This window comes from Ranitomeya variabilis, chromosome 4 (genome assembly GCF_051348905.1).
Source record: "Ranitomeya variabilis isolate aRanVar5 chromosome 4, aRanVar5.hap1, whole genome shotgun sequence".
Taxonomy (NCBI): Eukaryota; Metazoa; Chordata; class Amphibia; order Anura; family Dendrobatidae; genus Ranitomeya; species Ranitomeya variabilis.
The window spans coordinates 51,451,345-51,474,446 of record NC_135235.1 but is presented as its reverse complement, the minus strand read 5'-3'; the positions used below and the strand labels follow the sequence as shown (position 1 = coordinate 51,474,446).

General features: G+C 45.3%; 1 protein-coding gene across 1 annotated transcript in view; it reads right to left on the bottom strand.

The window, feature by feature from the left end:
• The window catches only part of LOC143769710 (alpha-2-macroglobulin-like protein 1), a 321,408-nt gene that overhangs the window by 276,642 nt on the left and 21,664 nt on the right, over positions 1–23,102 (bottom strand). Inside the window, exons 3-4 of the mRNA XM_077258496.1 lie at positions 13,148–13,307; positions 1,010–1,062 (exon numbers count right to left, since the gene is read on the bottom strand). Coding sequence (XP_077114611.1) covers positions 1,010–1,062; positions 13,148–13,307 — 213 coding nt within the window. The remainder of the gene's footprint in view (positions 1–1,009; positions 1,063–13,147; positions 13,308–23,102) is intronic.

The following is a 23,102-nucleotide window of genomic DNA, read 5'->3' as shown; positions in this document are numbered from 1 at the left end:
GCTGATCAATGGGGATACCAGATGTCAGACCCCAACATATCAGACATTGATGACCTATCCTAAGGATACCTCATCAGCCAAAAAGTAGTGGAAAACCTCTTTAAAATGTTCTCCATAGTAGCAAATCAGAGTAAGGAAAACACAGATATTCTGCTGCAAGTTCTCCTGAAACAACAGTTACACTTTCAAGATTTGCCCCATAGTGGCACACCAGAGGTCAATAACGCAATAATCTGCTCCATTTCTCCCATTATAATGTACAGTACTGTAGTTACAGCTTTTGCCAGAATATGGTAACTTGATCTGTGGCACTGGTATAAGCCATCTGGTGCTACATATTACAATTGCCAACCCCTCTGCTTGTTGTTTCAGGTATGGCCTGGGACAGCGGATCTTCTTGGTGTAGCCATGAGGCTCATTGCACCATTCCAGCCACTGGTTTTGCATGTCCCCGCCTCCTTAACCAATGATTGACGGCAATGGCTTACCTGGAGTGAGACCTGACTGGAGAGAAAGCCACGGCAAGACATTGCTGTCAATAACCAGTAAGGGAGGCGGGGACATGCAAAACAAGTGGGTGCAACAGTGCTCTGAGCCTTGTGGCCACACTGATGGTGCACTTAGCACCCTAATTAACATATTTAATTAAACTTTTGAAAGAAGCAGTGATTAGAACAATGAAGGTGCAGTTTTCATGTGGACTATATCCCCTACAAGCCTAGTTGCATAGCTTATACTGGCTCTTCTGACCTCTCTCTGCAGACAGTGCTTACTTTAGGCAAGTCAATGCTGTCAGTCACCAGTGAGAGAGGCGGCACATGCAGAACCAGGGGGCGTAATGGTGCACCGAGCCTCTTGACCTCACCAAGGGTGCACCGAATACCCTAATTAGCATATCTGATTAAGCAACAATTTGGAAGCAACACTTAAAACACTTAATTTGCAATTTTTATAGGAGGTAAATGGACATTGAAAAGTGATTATAAAAAAAACAAAAAAACATTCTCACCTTTTTATTTATAGTTTTAAAATCATCGTCCACGGTTATCACATGAAATTTCACTGTAAAAAGTGCATAATACATGACATTACAAGTTTTGTCATATTGATTCAGCCAATATATTTACATTTATTTTGTGCTCCAAAAGTTTTGTGGCTCTTCAATGGACAATAGGCTGACAACCATTTCCACTAAATTAAGCGAACCTGTCTCCAGTAGAGTTGAGCGACTTTTACTTTTTTAGGATCGAGTCGGGCTTCGTGATACTCGACTTTGTCAAAAGTCGGGTCTGGTGAAATCGGCCGATTATTGCAAAAAGTCGGGAAACCGACAGAAACACGAAACCCAATGCAAGTCAATGGGGAAGCAAAGTCGGCAGTGAGTGGAGGACAGGAAAATACCTACAGTGCCCATTTTAATGCCTAAAACATCAATTCTTGTTACTTAAGCTTGTCATTCTTAATTTACCTTATAATAATAGTTAGGCATTGAAAATTGGGGGTCATTTGGCTAAAGTTGTGGGGGGCAGGGCTGGCTCAAGTTTTTAGTGGGCCCAGGAAACGCGGACTACGTCATAGTGGTGGAGCAGGGAGAGGTAAGTATTTCAACTTTGCAAGTGCTGTGATCCTGAGCAAGCAGGGGGGGCACACTCTTTCGCATTGGCACTGGCACAGGGCCCCTCAAAGTACGGCGGTGTGTTTGACGGCGGGGGCGCTTCCCACCGGCAGAGACACTTTTGCGTACTATGAGGGGCCCTGTGCCAGTGACGTTGCCAACGAGTATGCCCCCCACCTGTTGAAGGAACCTGCATTTCATCTGCACCTTCCTCTTTGTCCCCGTGTATAGTGGTATAGTATGTGGGAAGGGGAACCAGACTTTCAGCAGGGTCAGATTCTGGCTGTGTAGAGTGCAAGGGGAATGTAGTGGTCTGGGTCAATGTACCAGCAGACTCATCTAGCACTGGCTGGGCAATGGGCAGGATGAGGAGGAAACACAGATATAGGCCCAAATAATAAAGAGGGCTAAATGCAGTTCAAAATTGGTAACAGGACTAACCAGGCAGCATTGCTTTGTTCAGTGGAGGACAACTGTAATGAGAGGCTGACACAGTGAGTAGGCCCAAATAAGTAACTAGGCTAAATGCAGTTCAAAATTGGTAACAGGACTAACTAGGCGGCATTGCTTTGTTCAGTGGAGGACAACTGTAATTAGTGGCAGACACAGTTAGTAGGCCCAAATAATAAAGTGGGCCAAATGAAGTTCAAAATTGGTAACAGGAGTAAACAGGCGGCACTGCTTTGTTCAGTGGAGGAGAAAAGCAAGGAGCGGCAGACACCGTTAGTAGGCCCAACCAAACTAGTAGGCCAAATGCAGTTTCATATTCAAAATATAGGCCGAAAGCCTGAAGATTGAAGCACAGGAGAAAAGCACAGGAGAACACCAAGGAGCGGCAGACACCGTTAGTAGGGCCCAACCAAACAAGTAGGCCAAATGCAGTTTAATATCTGATCTAGGCAGAAAGCCTGAAAATTGAAGCTCAGCTTTTTTCAGTGGAGGACAACAACAAGCAGCGGCAGACACCGTTAGTAGGGCCCAACCAAGCTAGTAGGCCAAATGCAGTTTAAAATTTCCTATAGGCCGAAAGCCTGAAGATTGAAGCTCAGCTTTGTTCAGTGGAGGAGAACACCAAGGAGCGGCAGACACCGTTAGTAGGCCCAACCAAACTAGTAGGCCAAATGCAGTTTCATATTCAAAATATAGGCCGAAGGCCTGAAGATTGAAGCTCAGCTTTGTTCAGTGGAGGAGAAAAGCAAGGAGCGGCAGACACCGTTAGTAGGGCCCAACCAAACAAGTAGGTCAAATGCAGTTTAATATCTGATCTAGGCCGAAAGCCTGAAAATTGAAGCTCAGCTTTTTTCAGTGGAGGACAACAACAAGCAGCGGCAGACACTGTTAGTAGGGCCCAACCAAGCTAGTAGGCCAAATGCAGTTTAAAATTTCCTATAGGCCGAAAGCCTGAAGACTGAAGCTCAGCTTTGTTCAGTGTTGGACAGCTGTATTGAGTGGCGCAGACAGACACAGGTAGTAGGCCTAAAATAAAAAAGTATGTAGGATAGCTGCGGAGACACCATCACGTGTTTCTCAATGCAAGCAGTGAATAGCCAGACCTTTCCCTGGGAAGGAACAACCACGAGAAGGGCAGCATCCAATAAAGGAAAACATCCAATACAGGAAAACCACCTATGCCAAGCATGGTATCCATCCACAGACAGCTGTTTCGGGGTTTTTGCCCCTCATCATCTGTTCCTTCACAGCCTTTTACTAGGCACTGCTCCTAATAGCCCGATTCCTACTCTACACTGATGAGGGGCAAACACCCCGAAACAGCTGTCTGTGGATGGATACCATGCTTGGCATAGGTGGTTTTCCTGTATTGGATGTTTTCCTTTATTGGATGCTGACCTTCCCGTGGTTGTTCCTTCCCGGGGAAAGGTCTGGCTATTCACTGCTTGCGTTGAGAAACACGTGATGGTGTCTCCGCAGCTATCCTACATGCATTTGCATATTTCCCATAAGGGATGGGGGCAGTGTTCTGGATCACTGCGTTGAGAAACACGTGATGGTGTCTCCGCGGTGTTGGATGTTTTGGTCTCCCCGAGGCCAATCATCTGTTCCTTCACAGCCTTTTACTAGGCACTGCTCCTAATAGCCCGATTCCTACTCCACACTGATGAGGGGCAAACACCCCGAAACAGCTGTCTGTGGATGGATACCATGCTTGGCATAGGTGGTTTTCCTGTATTGGATGTTTTCCTTTATTGGATGCTGCCCTTCCCGTGGTTGTTCCTTCCCGGGGAAAGGTCTGGCTATTCACTGCTTGCGTTGAGAAACACGTGATGGTGTCTCCGCAGCTATCCTACATGCATTTGCATATTTCCCATAAGGGATGGGGGCAGTGTTCTGGATCACTGCGTTGAGAAACACGTGATGGTGTCTCCGCGGTGTTGGATGTTTTGGTCTCCCCGAGGCCAATCATCTGTTCCTTTTTAAAATAAAAAAGTAGGCTCAATAAAGTTTAAAATAGGTTACAGGGGTACACAGGCAGCATTGGTTTGGTCACCGGAGGGCGATTGCAAGGAGTGGCGCAGACAGACTTACTAGGCCTAAAATAAAAAAGTAGGCTCAATGCAGTTTAAAATGGGTTATAGGGGTACTCAGGCAGCATTGGTTTGGTCAGCGGAGGACGATTGCAAGGAGTGGCGCAGACTTACTAAGCCTAAAATAAAAAAGTAGGCTCAATGCAGTTTAAAAAGTTACAGGGGTACTCAGGCAGCATTGGTTTGGTCAGCGGAGGACGATTGCAAGGAGTGGCGCAGACTTACTAGGCCTAAAATAAAAAAGTAGACTCAATGCAGTTTAAAAAGTTACAGGGGTACTCAGGCAGCATTGGTTTGGTCAGCGGAGGACAATTGCAAGGAGTGGCGCAGACTTACTAGGCCTAAAATAAAAAAGTGTGCTCAATGCAGTTTAAAATAGGTTACAGGGGTACACAGGCAGCATTGGTTTGGTCAGTGGAGGACGATTGCAAGGATTGGAGCAGACTTCCTAGGCCTAAAATAAAAAAGTAGGCTCAATGCAGTTTAAAATAGGTTACAGGAGTACACAGGCAGCATTGGTTTGGTCAGCGGAGGACGATTGCAAGGAGTGGCGCAGACAGACTTACTAGGCCTACAATAAAAAAGTAGGCTCAATGCAGTTTAAAATGGGTTACAGGGGTACTCAGGCAGCATTAGTTTGGTCAGCGGAGGACGATTGCAAGGAGTGGCGCAGACTTACTAGGCCTAAAATAAAAAAGTAGGCTCAATGCAGTTTAAAAAGTTACAGGGGTACTCAGGCAGCATTGGTTTGGTCAGCGGAGGACGATTGCAAGGAGTGGCGCAGACTTACTAGGCCTAAACTAAAAAAGTAGACTCTATGCAGTTTAAAATGGGTTACAGGGGTACACAGGCAGCATTGGTTTGGTCAGCGGAGGACGATTGCAAGGAGTGGCGCAGACTTACTAGGCCTAAACTAAAAAAGTAGGCTCTATGCAGTTTAAAATGGGTTACAGGGGTACACAGGCAGCATTGGTTTGGTCAGCGGAGGACGATTGCAAGGAGTGGCGCAGACTTACTAGGCCTAAAATAAAAAAGTAGGCTCTATGCAGTTTAAAATAGGTTACAGGGGTACACAGGCAGCATTGGTTTGGTCAGCGGAGGACGATTGCAAGGAGTGGTGCAGACTTACTAGGCCTAAAATAAAAAAGTAGGCTCTATGCAGTTCTAAACTGGTAATGACAAAGATCCCACAATCATGGCAACAGTCTGGGTAAAGGCACATGTAAATAACGTGCCCCCAGACAAATTAAATCCGCTCCATGAGTTATATATGTAGACAGGAGAATAAGGAGCATATAGTACAAACAATATATCTTTATTAGTACAAATCTTAAAAACAGATCAGTAATACAGTGCAATATTAGGGATTCCAAATCAAGCACAGAAGGGGAGCCACCGCCCCATTGCCCCCCTATAAGTATGAACAACTACACATAGTGGGAAAAGTAAAAACCCCATGTGGGAAGTAAGGATGGTAAGCTGAGATGTATATAAAATAATCAAGCAACCAAGGTAGGGCTAGAGTAGCAATAATAAATAATCCAAAGCAGATTGATGGATAAAGTAGGTAAGCTTACCAACAAGGAGGGCAAAGGATAGGAGTCCCGCCAGAAAAAAGCGCGCCGACGCGCTTTTCACGGCACTACCACGCCGCTTTCTCAAGCTGGTAGCAGGAGTAAACTGGCGGCACTGCTTTGTTCGGTGGAGGACAACTGGAAGAAGTGGCTGACACAGTAAGTTGGCCAAAATAGTAAAGTGGGCTAAATGTCTGCAAAAAAATGTTCCTAAATAAACAGGTGGCAAAGCTAGGTACAGGGGTGGGTTGCTCTGCTGAGTAGCAGACAGTGGTAGTTTGCGCACAGTATTCACAGGTCTAAATGGAGGGCAGGGCCCCTGTATATTTTTACTATCATCTATCATTTCAACAAATTTGTATTGGCAGTGCCATTGAAGGATTTAACAGCACAGACTACACAGTGGTGGGGCTGGGAGAAGTAAGTTTTGCAAGTGTTAGAGCATAGTTTGAGCTGGGGGGAAACACTCTCTCGTGGGCGGCGGTACTGGCCCAGGGCCCCTCATATTACGCCGGTGTGTCTGATGTTGGTTGTGCACCACCACCGTCAGAGATACTTTATTGTACTATGAAGGACCCTGTGCCAGTGCCGTCACCCAAGAGTGGGCACACCCACCTGTCCAGGCAAACGGCACTCACACGGGTGCTTGCGCCAGGTGGTGACCACGGCCCCGTGGGGGGAGTCAGCCCATTTAGGGAGGTGTAAAAATGGCCTATGGTGGACATTCAGCAGCTGCAAATGGAGTCAGTAAGAGGAGTCCAAAAGCAAGACCTTTTTACAGGAAAGCTACGTGTCAGCAGGGGAAGGTGGGGCAAAATAATTAGAAATCCATGATTGGTTCATAGCAGCTGGGCAAGCGAGCTCCTGTAATGCATATTCTGCCAATTCAGGCCAGGTGTCTATTTTAGATGCCCAGTAATCAAAGGGGAATGACGTGTGAGGGAGAACATCGATAAGGGAGGAAAAATAGTTCGTAACCATACTGGACAAATGTTGTCTCCTGTCACTTTGAATTGATGCAGCAGTACCTGTCGTGTCTGTGGTCATTGCGAAATCATTCCACAACCTGGTCATAAAACCACTCCGTCCAACGCCACTTCTGATTTGTGCACCTCTAACACCTCTGCCATGTTGCCCCCTGCAGCTCGTGTGAGAAACATCACCGCCGCTGTGTGCTGGGAATGCCTGAACCAAATGGTCTACAAGAGTTGCTTGTTTGGTAGCCAATATTTGCTCATGGTTCTCATGTGGCATGATATTTTGCAATTTCCCTTTATAGCGTGGATCCAGGAGGCAGGCCAACCAGTAATCGTCATCGGTCATCATTTTGATAATGCGGGTGTCCCTTTTTAGGATACGCAAGGCATAATCAGCCATGTGGGCCAATGTTTCAGGTGTCAAATCACTGCTTGTGCTGGGTTGAGGAGCACTTTCTGGCAAATCAACATCACTTGTCTCCCGCAAAACCCTGTACCTGACCTTGCAACGCCACCAATTTCTATTGCCCCCTGAGAAGCTTCCTCCTCCCATAAATATTCATCCCCATCATCCTCCTCCTCCTCCGCCACCTAGTCCAGGAGAGTTCCCTGAGCAGACAATGGCTGACTGTCATCAAGGCTTCCCTCATCCTCGGCTGCAGACGCCTGCTCCTTAATGTGCAAATACATTACAGCACGCCTCTGTAGCATGTGCAGTGTGGAGTTCCACCTTTTTGCAACGTCGATTATTAGGCGGTGCTGGGGAAGCTTTAATGATCGCTGATGGTTCTGCATACGGCTGGAGTGTACGGGCGACCAGCGGATGTGCGAGCAAAGTCTTCGCACCTTCAGGAGCAGGGCTGGTAACTCCGGATAACTTTTCAGGAAGCACTGCACCACCAGGTTCAAGGTGTGAGCCAGGCAAGGTATGTTTTTCAGTTGTTAAAGGGCTATGGCAGCCATAAAATTCCTTCCGTTATCACTGACTACCTTGCCTGCCTCAAGATTTACGCTGCACAGCCATGAATGTGTTTCTTGCTGCAAGAACTCGGCCAGAACTTCCGCGGTGTGTCTGTTGTCACCCAAACCCTTCATTTCCAACACAGCCTGCTGACGCTTACCACTAGCTGTTCCATAATGGGACACCTCGTGTGCAACAGTGGTAGTTGCGGATGGAGTGGTCATGCGACTGCGCTCTGTGGACGAGCTTTTGCTTCTGCTGGAGGAGGAGGGGTGGCAAACGCCTACAACCAACTGTTTCCTAGACCGTGGGCTAGGCAGAACTGTCCCACTATGGCTGTCCCCTGTTGACCCACCACATTAACCCAGTGTGCCGTAATGGACACGTAACATCCCTGGCAATGCCTACTGGTCTGTTATGATCCTTGTGGCTTAGTATCACAAATCTGACCAGCTAAGTAGGAATATAGAACGAGCTCTGGGGATGTGGTAACTAGACTGACCGCAATGCTGATCCTTACCGCACACACTATAAGCAGCCGTGGAACGTACCTAGAAATCCTAGACGTCTCTTCACAGCCTGAGAAACTAACTACCCCTAAAGAGAAACAAAGCCTCACTTGCCTCAGAGAAATAATCCCAAAGTATAGAACAGCCCCCCACAAATAATAACAGTGAGTAAAGGAGAAGGCACAAACGCAGTAATGAAAACAGATTCAGCAAAGGAGGCCCGCTAATCACTAGATAGACAGAGGACAGCAAAGAGTCTATGCGGTCAGTACAAAACCCTATCCAAAAATATCCACGCTGAGGGTGCAAGAACCCCCACACCAACTAACGATGTGGGGGGAGCACCTCAGCACCCCAGAACTAACCAGCGAGCAAAAAATCACATAAAAGCAAGCTGGACTGAACTCATAATATACTGAGAAATGTTTTCAAGGAAATCATGAGCAAATAAACAAGCAAACTTAGCTTCTCCTAGCAGAAGACTGGTCACAAGGAATATTCAGGAGAGCAATGAATCAGGACTGAATACACCGACAGCAGGCAACAAGTAAAGGTCCAGCTGGCTTAAATAGGCCTCGCTTAGCACTGCAGCAAAAATGAAACAGCTTAACCCAGCCAAGACCAGTCATAAAGCTAAAGGCCACCAGAGGGAGCCCAAGAACAAATTCACAACAGAGCCCAAGAACAAATTCACAACACTGGTCCATGCATCTGTTGTGAGGTGCACCTTTCTACTGACTGATTGCCTGAGTGCATGGACAATGTGGTCTTTGATATGCTGGTGAAGGGCTGGGATGGCTTTTCTCGCAAAGAAGTGTCAACTGGGTAGGTCATAGCGTGGTACTGCGTAAGCCATCAGGACTTTGAAAGCTTCGCTTTCAACCAACCGGTAGGGCATCATCTCTAACGAGATTAGTCTAGCAATGTGGGCGTTCAAACCCTGTGTACGTGGATGAGAGGATGAGTACTTCCTTTTCCTAATGAGAGTCTCTTGTAGGGTGAGCATGACTGGAGAGCTGCATATGGTGGAACTAGCAGGGGGGTTGTGGACATGGCAGATTGAGAGAGGGTTGGTGAGGGTATTCTTGCTGTTGCCCTACATACAGTGTTTCCTACCAACAACCTGGTGATTCCCTGACTGCTTTGGCCTTGCAACGATACCTCCGCATTTGCTGCAGGTGGTGTCCTAAATGGTGGGCTTACAGTGAGGGAAGCAATGTAGCGTTGCTAACTAGCTTCATTGTGAGTGGGTGCAACAACGTTACGGGACGTTTGGTAGTTAGTCCAGGCTTGCAAGTGCATGCTGGTTAAATGTCTACGCATGCACGTTGTATTTAAATTTTTGACATTCTGCCCTCTGATAAAGGTCCTTGAGCATTTCTTGCAGATAACTTTGCACTGATCATTCAGATCTTGGTTAAAAAATTGCCAGTCTGCACTCTTCCTACTATCGAATACCTTTTCAGGCATTGCACACTATGCTACTTTCACCAGATGGCCACGCTGTCCTAAAACTGTTTTTGGTTTTGACACACGGTTTTGGCCAGATACGGGCCTGCCACGACCTCTTCCACCAGACTTCCTCATTCTTGGGAAAATGTAACCAAACTAACAACCGTTATATGGTACTGTAAAACAAGGTAGAAGGTGTATGTAAACTTGTTGTGAATTTAAATCTCCCTTTCTATATGTGTGGGAGACTGCTGCAAAAATCAGGCCCACTGTATTACACTACACAGTGTAAGTGGCAGAAAGTGGCTGGCAGATATACGCCAAACAGGACTGACGCAGATGGACTTAGTGGCAATATAAATCTCCCTTTTTATGTGTGGGACAGTGCTGCAAAAAAAAACAGGCCCACTGTATTACATTACACAGTATAAGTGGCAGAAAGTGGCTGGAAGATATATATATATATATATATATAAAAATAAGGGACTGTACTACAATAACAATCTCCCTACAATGATCTCAGGACAAGTATGGCAGCCAGCAATAAAAAGGACTGCTGCACACAAAAGTGTGGACAAACAAACAATAGAACTGTGCAGAAAGGAGCAACAGGACTTTTGCTTTTAAAAAAGCAGTTGGTTTGCACAGCGGCGAACAAACAGCAATGCAGCTATCAGGGAGCCTTATAAGCTACAGAGCTGTTGCACAGAAATCTAGCCTCCACTGTCCCTGCAAAGAAAAGGTGGTGTTGGACAGTGGAAATCGCTACAGCACAAGCGGTTTGGGGGTTTTCTTTCCTCCCTATCAATATCCCTGCTTCTGACGAAGCTGCAGCAACCTCTCCCTATGCTCAGATCGGCAGAAGTAAGATGGCGGTCAGCGTGCACGCCCCTTTATAGCCCCTGTGATGCCGCAGAAAGCAAGCCAATCACTGCCATGCCCTTCTCTAAGATGGTGGGTACCGAGACCTATGTCATCACGCTGCCCACACTCTGCGTCCACCTTCATTGGCTGAGAAATGGCGCTGAAAGCGTCATACGAAATGCGACTTTGGCGTGAAGATCGCCGACAGCATGGCCGATCCCATGCTGGGATTGGGTCGGGTTTCACGAAACCCGACTTTGCCGAAAGTCGGCAATTTTTGAAAATGTCCGATCCGTTTCGCTCAACCCTAGTCTCCAGGTCAAAAGTGAGTATTTTTTTCTTATTTTATTCCCACTGAGTATTCCATTTCTTGTGTTTTGTTATTTAAATTCACCATACGGTTCTAGAGATATGAGTATTTGTCACGCCTCCTGAATAAAGCTCAGTGCAGTGAAACACGTGTCGAGGTGATTGTGCCTCTCCATTATTCTGTCTCTCCAAGGATATATATTTTTTGCTGGCCTGCCATGTCTCATGGTATTGAATATAGATTATGGCCATTTTTTGGCTATATCATTTTACCTGTTATATGATGTTTTTTACTACTGATTATATGTATCCTTGATATAATGGGGTTTATTCTAATCTATAGTGTATAGTAACCCTTTCTAATCTAAGCAGGTGTCTAATATATATATATATATATATATATATATATATATATATATATATATTTGTCTAATGCACTTTATTTTTCTTATTGTGAATTGCTATTTTTTATATTATTTCCTAATTTATCGCTGCCAATTCACATTATGTTGTTTCTTTATACACTATCTACATTATCTGGGAGAGCACATTTTTTGAGGGGGATACATTACCTTTTATGTCAGGAATCTACTGATCTTTATGAGATTTTTATGCTCTTTCCCCTGATGCACGTTTATATCTTTTCCCAGATCTTTTCTCCATTCATTAGTAATTGTTATAATTATTTAACAAAGTTTATATTATTGTATCTTTATTATTAGGTTGTTGCTGCTATGTTCTTTTCTCCTATTGGATACAGTATTGCTATATTATGTGATCATTTCCGTTAGATAGAAATTTGTTTGGTCGATGTTTTATGTTTACATTTATTTGGGTTGAACGCTGAAACGTTTTTATAGACATTAGACTGACAACTGTTTCCAATAAATCAAGCATCGACAATGAAGAGGACCCGAAGTGACCAGGTCTTGCTCTTATTTTATTTCCACTGCGTATTCTGTTTTCAGTTGTTTTTTTTTTTTTTTTTAAATCTAACATAAGGTTTCAGAGATATGAGCATATTTATAAAGTGTTCATTTTTATAATCTCTACCAAGGGGATATGGTTAACAGGCTAATATACAGAGCAAGGTAAAGACATGCCCCCGAGAATCCTGTGAGCTATATCGCCTTAGTAAAAAAACTATTGAAAAAAAGTAGCAGCAAATATATTGTCCCGTATCTCTGGAACGGTATGATGGATGTTAATTGATCAAAACACAGCATACTCAAAAGAGCAGCGGGAATAAAAAAAAAAAAAACAACAACTTTTAATTTGGTATCCCACTGTTTTTTGGTTAGTGACTTGTAAGATGATTAGCTTCCTTGACACTGGGTTGCAAACTTTGGCCGAAACATCTGCTAATACATCATGTTTATTATATTTGTAGGATGAACTTTGGTATGTTGTGGAAGAATAAGGTGTCAGTTCTTGTATTCTCTCTAGTCATCTAGTAAACCTGCTGCTATGCAGTCCTCCATATTTAGGAGCTTGGTATATCCCCGCTGATACCACTGATTGTCAGCTTTCTGCCTATGCACAGTGTACACAGGAAGCTGTCAATAGATAGTGTGGGTGGGTTTTATTGACCTCAGCATTCAGAGAATAGATGAACCGGATTTTTTTCAAAACAGCAGCAAGCTAAGGTTTGTGAACACAATGTCTTTTTCAGGGAGATTCCATTTTGGAACCACATGAAAAAGAGGTGAATAAACGTTAAACATAATGATTATATGTACCACTGCAATGTCAAACCAATTGCTGTACATATCTTGCATGTTTTGTGAATTATTTAACTACTTCAGGCTTTAAAAGCCATGAAGCCGCAAAAAAAAAAATGAGCTGACTATTCTTTAAGCGGCTTCCATGCATTATTTTATATACATGAAGATGAAAAAGATGCCAGAGGAGACGCTTCAGAATATACAACTGGCATTTTCCTGAAGGGACTCCTGCTTAAAAAATGATGTGGGTATGCTGGCTTTTAAAATATGTAGTGTGTACATATCCTAAGTCCTACATCACTGGAATCAGGGTCTCTGCCCCTACATTATGGTGCTCTCAGATAGGGTAGCAAAAACCTGGCTACAAATTCCCTTAAAAAGGTGCTAGTATAAAAGTATGAGTGTGACCACCATATAAAATCCTCATACAAAGCGTCTGCCCCATCCTCGTGGATGTTTGATGTGTGAGTGGACTTTCAGCAGTGTTCTGCATCTGTACGGCCTCCATTATATAATGTTGTGGAGTGTCTGATAATGTCTGGAAATCGTTGTGGAATTAATGGTTCTATATAAGTGAGTAAAATAATATATTTGCTTTTCCTTTCCGTGAGTCACTTACCTGTATCACCTGGCTTGTAGGTTGTCTTATCACTGTGAATGATGCATGGAATACCTCTGTCATGAATCATAATCTTTTTGCTGTCATTCACATTGAGGTTTTCTCCATGCGCATATACATGTAGGTCATGGAAATTATGACCTCTTGCTAATATTGGGACCTGATAAAAAAAAAAAATAAAAGCATATTTTTTTTTATATTTGTCTTGTGAAACCCGACCACCCACAACTTTAATGGATATTCTATTCTAGCTTCTGTGTTCTGTCTGCATCATGAAAAATGTATTTTATTTTCCAATGTACTTCTATGCAGATTCCTCACAGCTTTATTCTCTCTGCTAGCAATTGGTAAATAGGAACCATCATTGTCCACTTCTGTGGTTAAAAATCTGTCCATGTCATGAGATGGACTCAACGTTGGGCAAAGTTTTACACCTCTGTGTGCATAACATGACCACGACTGATTTTTTAGCCCCTGTGATCTTTATACATAATGTACTATAATTTATGAAAAGCTATTTGTGACTCATTTAAAGAGGTTGTCCAGTCGAAAACTACAAGTCTGCAGTCACTCTAAGTGACTGTAGACTTGTGAATCCTCACATTGTGCACACTGCGAGCTGTGAGGATTCTATTGTGCTAGGGCCAGGTACGGGCAGTGATGTGACCGCACGTATGGATATGCACACTCCTGGCCACTTTCTGACTGGATGCGTGCGACCTCATTTAATGCAAGTGCAATGAGCGAGACCGGAAACAGTCTAGTCAGAATGTGGCTGGGAACATGCATATCGCATACATGTGGTCATATAACAACTCATTCCCGGCGCCAGCACTGGAGAATCCTTACAGCACGCAGTACACCTGACGTGAGGATTCACAAGTTTGCAGTAACAAAGAGTGACTGCAGACTTCTAGTTTAGGACCACACAGCTCATTTAAGCATCAGCAAGGAACTCCAAGGTGACAATATTTGTATTCTTTATATTGTGGTGTAAATTATTCCCTTTAAGATGGATGCTGCAAAGCTTCTTTTTCATGAGATATGTTAGTAAGGGCTGTCACAAAGTGTAGGCAGGGGCAGGCACATGCCTACAGTGCCATTAGACCTCAGGTGTTCATTCTTCAGGAGCTCTTTACTCCCCGGTCTCCCAGCTTCCTTCTTGCATTTGGGGAGTACTTTTAATCAGTATAATGGCGCTAACCTGACAGTGTCTGTAGTTTACTGAACAAAATCCTGCTGACAGGTTCTCTTTAAGAAGTTGAGTCAACCATACAACAAATCATGGACTCTAATAAAGCCCAGCTGGACTTCATAGGAAGACCAACATGGAAGCCAACGGGTTGGTCCATTACATTTATATTCATGACATTTCCTTAAAATAAGTCATCAATATCCAACTGGTGGGGGTCCAACACCTGGTACCACCACTGATCAGCTTTCTCAGTGCAGACAGTGGCAAGACTTATGGCCAGGACCGTGTGTCTTAAATGCTACTGTTAATGTTTGATAGCTTTAGATCAGGGGTGAACAGTAGCAATCAGAACTAGCTCTGAATACTGCACTTCAAGGCAGATGTATAATACAGCCAGCATCTGTCTTGCATGGAGCTGGCTCAGCACTTGAGCCTGCTCCATATAGCCAAACCAGCTTTTTTGATGTAACGGTACATCATGGACCTTGAAGGGGTCAATACAGCTTGTTTTAAGTTTTACAACACGGGTATACATTTGTATGTAGTGGTAAAAACAATGCAGCAACTGAAAAATAAAAAGCAAAATTATACATAAAAATGTAGATAAAACAATAAGAACGATTCTAATATGTGTCTCAGTTTTGGGGCATGGTTTCACTAATCCCCAATGTATTTGCAATCCAGCTTTTGGGACTTTCCCAGAAAAGCCGTGATTGTGGTCAAAAGCATGACATAAGTGTGTGGTGTCTCACCGAAATGCAGAAAAGTTGAAAGAGTTAACACATTTTGTACCTTTAACTTTAGGGGCCAAGAGAGCTTCATCTGTCCTGGTGGGAGCTTTATATTAATGATAATGGATAGGAAGCTTAAACTTTGGATGCATATAATACAATGTTAAAGCAGCCGAGGTATCGGACAGTACAACATACACTACATGTCAGTCAATCAATATGATCCTCAGGTTCAGACATCACAAATTATCTTTCCTGACACGTCAATGGGAAATTTTTTGATGATCTGTATTTTTTTTTTAAACAAAAAATATATAGGGGGTGCTCTCTGTTAAGAATAGGTGCTCTGGAGAAAAATACTGTATATATATCAAAAATAACTGCGGCACACTTAAAGTTCCAAATAAATGGCAAAATTTATTATAAGCTTCCAAAAAATAGATGATACATTTCATAACATGTCCCATGCACAATAGCCAAACATGGTAAGTGAATCAACGAACGATATACCAGATTCACTTACCATGTTTGGCTATTGTGCGTGGGACATGTTATGAAATGCATCATATATTTTTAGGAAACATATAATAAACTAGCCGTTTCCAGCCAGCTAACGCTTGGCATGCTCATTGCTATCTAATTTTTGTCGAAATTGTTGTTGTCGATCCGCTACTGCATCGTTGTCCGGATTTTCCTGCGGCCTGTGAGATGGACCTGGTGACTCTTCTTGGCTCATTTTGTTTGGGAGAATGCGGATGCAATTAAATGTACGTTTACCTTGGCTGAAGTGGTTGAATTACATAAAAAGGAAGTGCTGAGTGTGGTAATGTGGGGGGGGCAGAGCCTCGTGTGGTAATGTGGGGGAACGGAGCCTCGTGTGGTAATGTGTGGGGAGGGAGCCTCGTATGGTAATGTGGGGGGATGGAGCCTCGTGTGGTAATGTGGGGGAACGGAGCCTCGTGTGGTAATGTGTGGGGACAAAGCCTCATGTGGTAATGTGTGGGGACGGAGCCTCGTGTGGTAATGTGTGAGGACGGAGCCTCATGTGGTAATGTGTGGGGACGAAGCCTCGTGTGGTAATGTGTGGGGATGCAGTCTCATGTGGTAATGTGTGAGGACGGAGCCTTGTGTGGTAATGTGTGGGGACGAAGCCTCGAGTGGTAATGTGGAGGGACAGAGCCTCGTGTGCTAATGTGTGAGGATGGAGCCTTGTATGGTAATGTGTGGGGATACAGCCTCGTGTGGAAATGTGTGGGGACGCAGCCTCGAGAGGTAATGTGTGGGGATGGAGCCTCGTGTGGTAATATGGGGGGACGGAGCCTCGTGTTAGTAATGTGTGGGGATGGAGCCTCGTGTGGTAATGTGTGGGGATGGAGCCTCGTGTGGTAATGTGTGGGGACGGAGCCTCGTGTGGTAATGTGTGGGGATGGAGCTTCATGTGGTAATGTGGGGGGATGGAGCATCGTGTGGTAATGTGTGTGGATGGAGCCTCGTGTGATAATGTGTGGGGACGGAGCCTCGTGTGGTAATCTGTGGGGACGGAGCCTCGTGTGGTAATGTGTGGGGACGGAGCCTCGTGTGGTAATGTGTGGGGACAGAGCCTCATGTGGTAATGTGGGGGGGCGGGATTATGTGTGGTAATATGGTGGGGGGGCGGGATTATGTGTGGTAATGTGGTGGGGGGCGGGATTATGTGTGGTAATGTGGTGGGGGGTGGGATTATGTGTGGTAATGTGGTGGGGGCGGGATTATGTGCGGTAATATGGTGGGGGCAGGATTATGTGTGGTAATGTGGTGGGGGCAGGATTATCTGTGGTAATGTGGTGGGGGTCGGGATTATGTGTGGTGATGTGTTGGGGGGCGGGATTATGTGTGGTGATGTGGTGGAGGGGGCGGGATTAGGTGTGGTGATGTGCTCGGGGGTGGGATTATGTGTGGTGATGTGGTGGGGGGCAAGATTATGTGTGGTGATATGGTGGGGGTGGGATTTTGTGTGGTGATGTGGTGGGGGGCGGCATTATGTGTGGTGATGTTGTGGGGGGGCAGGTGTTGTGAATTTGGATTCTGGGCTCCCCCGGTGGCTACTGGTGGAATTGAACTGGTGTCTTCATCTTCTCTGTTCACCTGTTCCCATCAAGATGTGGGAGTCGCTATATAACCTTGCTGCTCTGTTAGTTTCTTGCCGGTCAACAATGTTATCAGAAGCCTCTCTGTGCTTGTTCCTGCTCCTAGACAACTACTAGATAAGTTGGACTCTTGTCCATGTTTGTTTTTGCATTTTGTTCCAGTTCACAGCTGTAGTTTCGTTACTGTGTCTGGAAAGCTCTTGTGAACGGGAATTGCCACTCTGGTGTTATGAGTTAATGCCAGAGTTTTAAAGTAATTTCTGGATGGTGTTTTTTGATAGGGTTTTCAGCTGACCATGAAAGTGTCCTTTCTGTCTTCTGCTATGTAGTAAGTGGACCTCAAATTTGCTAAACCTATTTTCATACTACGTTTGTTATTTCATCTCAACTCACCGCCAATACATGTGGGGGGCCTCTGTCTCCTTTCGGGGTATTTCTCTAGAGGTGAGCTAGGACTAATATTTTCCTCTGCTAGCTTTATTTAGTCCTCCGGCTGGGCTGGGCATCTAGAATCAACGTAGGCATGCTACCCGGCCACTGCTAGTTGTGCGTTAGGTTTAGTTCATGGTCAGCTCAGTTCCCATCTTCCAAGAGCTAGTTCCTATATATGCTTATGCTATGTTCTCTTGCCATTGAGATCATGACAGTTTGACCGGCCAGCAAAGTGTTAATTGTTTGGGCTGAAGCAGGAGAAAAAGAAGTGTTGAAGGGAAATTTTTTTTTTTTTCCCCTCAGAGTTTTGCTGCCTAGCCCTTAATTGCTGTCTAGCTGCTTCTTACCTCCTCTTAACCCTTGAATGGCTCTGTGTCCACCTGTTTGTAATGGATCTTCAGAGTGTAACTGCAGGTTTGAATAATCTCGCCACGAAGGTACAAAATTTGCAAGATTTTGTTTGTCATGCACCTGTATCTGAGCCGAGAATTCCTTTGCCGGAATTTTTCTCGGGGAATAGATCCGGGTTTCAGAATTTTCGAAATAATTGCAAATTATTTTTGTCTCTGAAATCTCGCTCTGCCGGAGACCCTGCACAGCAGGTCAGGATTGTGATTTCCTTGCTCCGGGGCGACCCTCAAGACTGGGCTTTTTCATTGACACCAGGAGATCCTGCGTTGCTCAATGTGGATGCGTTTTTTCTGGCCTTGGGGTTGCTTTATGACGAACCTCATTTGGAGCTTCAGGCAGAAAAAACTTTGATGTCCCTATCTCAGGGGCAAGATGAAGCGGAAATTTACTGCCAAAGATTCCGTAAATGGTCTGTGCTTACTCAGTGGAATGAGTGCGCCCTGGCGGCGACTTTCAGAGAGGGTCTCTCTGATGCCATTAAGGATGTTATGGTGGGGTTCCCTGCGCCTGCGGGTCTGAATGAGTCCATGACAATGGCTATTCAGATCGATAGGCGTTTGCGGGAGCGCAAACCAGTGCACCATCTGGCGGTGTCCACTGAGAAGTCGCCAGAGAGTATGCAGTGTGATAGAATTCTGTCCCGAAGCGAGCGGCAGAATTTTAGACGGAAAAATGGGTTGTGTTTCTATTGTGGTGATTCTACTCATGTTATATCAGCATGCTCTAAGCGCACTAAAAAGCTTGGTAAATCTGTTTCCATTTGCACCTTACCGTCTAAATTTATTCTATCTGTGACCCTGATTTGCTCTTTGTCATCTATTACCACGGACGCCTATGTCGACTCTGGCGCCGCTTTGAGTCTTATGGATTGGTCCTTTGCCAAACGCTGTGGGTATGATTTAGAGCCTTTGGAGACTCCTATTCCTCTGAAGGGGATTGACTCCACCCCATTGGCTAATAATAAACCACAATACTGGACACAAGTAACTATGCGTATTAATCCGGATCACCAGGAGATTATTCGCTTTCTGGTGCTGTATAATCTACATGATGATTTGGTGCTAGGATTGCCTTGGCTGCAATCTCACAACCCAGTCCTCGACTGGAGAGCTATGTCTGTGTTGAGCTGGGGATGTAAGGGGGCTCATGGGGATGTACCTGTGGTTTCCATTTCATCATCCATTCCCTCTGAAATTCCTGAGTTCCTGTCTGACTATCGTGACGTCTTTGAAGAATCCAAGCTTGGTTCGTTACCTCCGCACCGAGAGTGCGATTGTGCCATAGATTTAATCCCGGGTAGTAAATACCCAAAGGGTCGTTTATTTAATCTGTCTGTGCCTGAACATGCTGCTATGCGAGAATATATAAAGGAGTCCTTGGAAAAGGGACATATTCGTCCATCGTCATCTCCCTTAGGAGCCGGTTTCTTCTTTGTGTCAAAAAAAGACGGCTCTTTGAGACCATGTATTGATTATCGGCTTTTGAATAAAATCACTGTTAAATATCAGTACCCATTGCCGTTGCTGACTGATTTGTTTGCTCGCATAAAGGGGGCCAAGTGGTTCTCTAAGATTGACCTTCGTGGGGCGTATAATTTGGTGCGAATCAGGCAGGGGGATGAGTGGAAAACCGCATTTAATACGCCCGAGGGCCACTTTGAGTATTTAGTGATGCCTTTTGGTCTTTCTAATGCTCCGTCAGTTTTCCAGTCCTTTATGCATGATATTTTTCGCGATTATTTGGATAAATTTGTGATTGTGTATCTGGATGATATTCTGATTTTTTCGGATGACTGGGACTCTCATGTCCAGCAAGTCAGGAGGGTTTTTCAGGTTTTGCGGTCTAATTCTCTGTGTGTGAAGGGTTCTAAGTGTGTTTTTGGGGTACAGAGGATTTCCTTTTTGGGATATATTTTTTCCCCCTCTTCCATTGAAATGGATCCTGTCAAGGTTCAAGCTATTTGTGATTGGACGCAGCCCTCTTCTCTTAAGAGTCTTCAGAAATTTTTGGGCTTTGCTAACTTTTATCGTCGATTTATTGCTGGTTTTTCGGATATTGCTAAGCCATTGACCGATTTGACTAAGAAGGGTGCTGATGTTGCTGATTGGTCCCCTGATGCTGTGGAGGCCTTTCGGGAGCTTAAGCGCCGTTTTTCCTCTGCCCCTGTGTTGCGTCAGCCTGATGTTGCTCTACCTTTTCAGGTTGAGGTCGACGCTTCTGAGATCGGAGCTGGGGCAGTGTTGTCGCAGAAAAGTTCTGACTGCTCCGTGATGAGGCCTTGTGCCTTCTTTTCCCGTAAATTTTCGCCCGCTGAGCGGAATTATGATGTTGGGAATCGGGAGCTTTTGGCCATGAAGTGGGCTTTTGAGGAGTGGCGCCATTGGCTTGAGGGGGCCAGACATCAGGTGGTGGTATTGACTGACCACAAAAATTTGATTTATCTTGAGACCGCCAGGCGCCTGAATCCTAGACAGGCGCGCTGGTCATTATTTTTCTCTCGGTTTAATTTTGTGGTGTCATACCTACCGGGTTCTAAGAATGTTAAGGCGGATGCCCTTTCTAGGAGTTTTGAGCCTGACTCGCCTGGTAACTCTGAGCCCACAGGTATCCTTAAGGATGGAGTGGTATTGTCAGCCGTTTCTCCAGACCTGCGGCGGGCCTTGCAGGAGTTTCAGGCGGAGAGACCTGATCGTTGCCCACCTGATAAACTGTTTGTTCCTGATGATTGGACCAGTAGAGTCATCTCTGAGGTTCATTCTTCTGCGTTGGCAGGTCATCCTGGCATTTTTGGTACCAGGGATTTGGTGGCAAGGTCCTTCTGGTGGCCTTCCCTGTCACGAGATGTGCGAGGCTTTGTGCAGTCTTGTGACGTTTGTGCTCGGGCCAAGCCTTGTTGTTCTCGGGCTAGTGGATTATTGTTGCCCTTGCCTATTCCTAAGAGGCCTTGGACGCACATCTCGATGGATTTTATTTCAGATCTGCCTGTTTCTCAGAAGATGTCTGTCATCTGGGTGGTGTGTGACCGTTTTTCTAAGATGGTCCATTTGGTTCCTCTGCCCAAGTTACCTTCTTCTTCCGAGTTGGTTCCTCTGTTTTTTCAAAATGTTGTTCGTTTGCATGGTATTCCTGAGAATATCGTTTCTGACAGAGGGACCCAATTCGTGTCTAGATTTTGGCGGGCATTCTGTGCTAGGATGGGCATAGATTTATCTTTTTCGTCCGCTTTCCATCCTCAGACGAATGGCCAGACCGAGCGGATTAATCAGACCCTGGAGACATATCTGAGGTGTTTTGTGTCTGCTGACCAGGATGATTGGGTTGCTTTTTTGCCATTGGCGGAGTTCGCTCTCAATAATCGGGCCAGCTCTGCCACTTTGGTGTCCCCGTTTTTCTGTAATTCGGGGTTTCATCCTCGATTTTCCTCTGGTCAGGTGGAATCTTCGGATTGTCCTGGAGTGGATGCTGTGGTGGAGAGATTGCATCAGATCTGGGGGCAGGTGGTGGACAATTTGAGGTTGTCCCAGGAGAAGACTCAGCTTTTTGCCAACCGCCACCGTCGTGTTGGTCCTCGGCTTTCTGTTGGGGATTTGGTGTGGCTGTCTTCTCGTTTTGTCCCTATGAGGGTCTCTTCTCCTAAGTTTAAGCCTCGGTTTATCGGCCCGTATAAGATATTGGAGATTCTTAACCCTGTTTCCTTCCGTTTGGACCTCCCTGCATCCTTTTCTATTCATAACGTTTTTCATCGGTCATTATTGCGCAGGTATGAGGTACCGGTTGTGCCTTCCGTTGAGCCTCCTGCTCCGGTGTTGGTTGAGGGTGAGTTGGAGTACGTTGTGGAGAAAATCTTGGACTCTCGTGTTTCCAGACGGAGACTCCAGTATCTGGTCAAGTGGAAGGGATACGGCCAGGAGGATAATTCTTGGGTGAATGCATCTGATGTTCATGCCTCCGATCTGGTTCGTGCCTTTCATAGGGCCCATCCTGATCGCCCTGGTGGTTCTGGTGAGGGTTCGGTGCCCCCTCCTTGAGGGGGGGGTACTGTTGTGAATTTGGATTCTGGGCTCCCCCGGTGGCTACTGGTGGAATTGAACTGGTGTCTTCATCTTCTCTGTTCACCTGTTCCCATCAAGATGTGGGAGTCGCTATATAACCTTGCTGCTCTGTTAGTTTCTTGCCGGTCAACAATGTTATCAGAAGCCTCTCTGTGCTTGTTCCTGCTCCTAGACAACTACTAGATAAGTTGGACTCTTGTCCATGTTTGTTTTTGCATTTTGTTCCAGTTCACAGCTGTAGTTTCGTTACTGTGTCTGGAAAGCTCTTGTGAACGGGAATTGCCACTCTGGTGTTATGAGTTAATGCCAGAGTTTTAAAGTAATTTCTGGATGGTGTTTTTTGATAGGGTTTTCAGCTGACCATGAAAGTGTCCTTTCTGTCTTCTGCTATGTAGTAAGTGGACCTCAAATTTGCTAAACCTATTTTCATACTACGTTTGTTATTTCATCTCAACTCACCGCCAATACATGTGGGGGGCCTCTGTCTCCTTTCGGGGTATTTCTCTAGAGGTGAGCTAGGACTAATATTTTCCTCTGCTAGCTTTATTTAGTCCTCCGGCTGGGCTGGGCATCTAGAATCAACGTAGGCATGCTACCCGGCCACTGCTAGTTGTGCGTTAGGTTTAGTTCATGGTCAGCTCAGTTCCCATCTTCCAAGAGCTAGTTCCTATATATGCTTATGCTATGTTCTCTTGCCATTGAGATCATGACAGGCAGGATTATGTGTGGTGATGTGGTTGGATGGCGGGATTATGTGTGGTGATGTTGTGGGGGGTGGGATTATGTATGGTGTTGTGGTGGGGGGCAGGATTATGTGTGGTGATGTGGTGGGGGGGCGGGATTATGTGTGGTGATGTGGTGGGGGGGCGGGATTATATGTGGTGATGTGGGGGGGCAGGATTATGTGTGGTAATGTGGTGGGGGGCGGGATTATGTGTGGTAATGTGGTGGGGGGCGGGATTATGTGTGGTAATGTGGTGGGGCGGTATTATGTGTGGTAATGTGGTG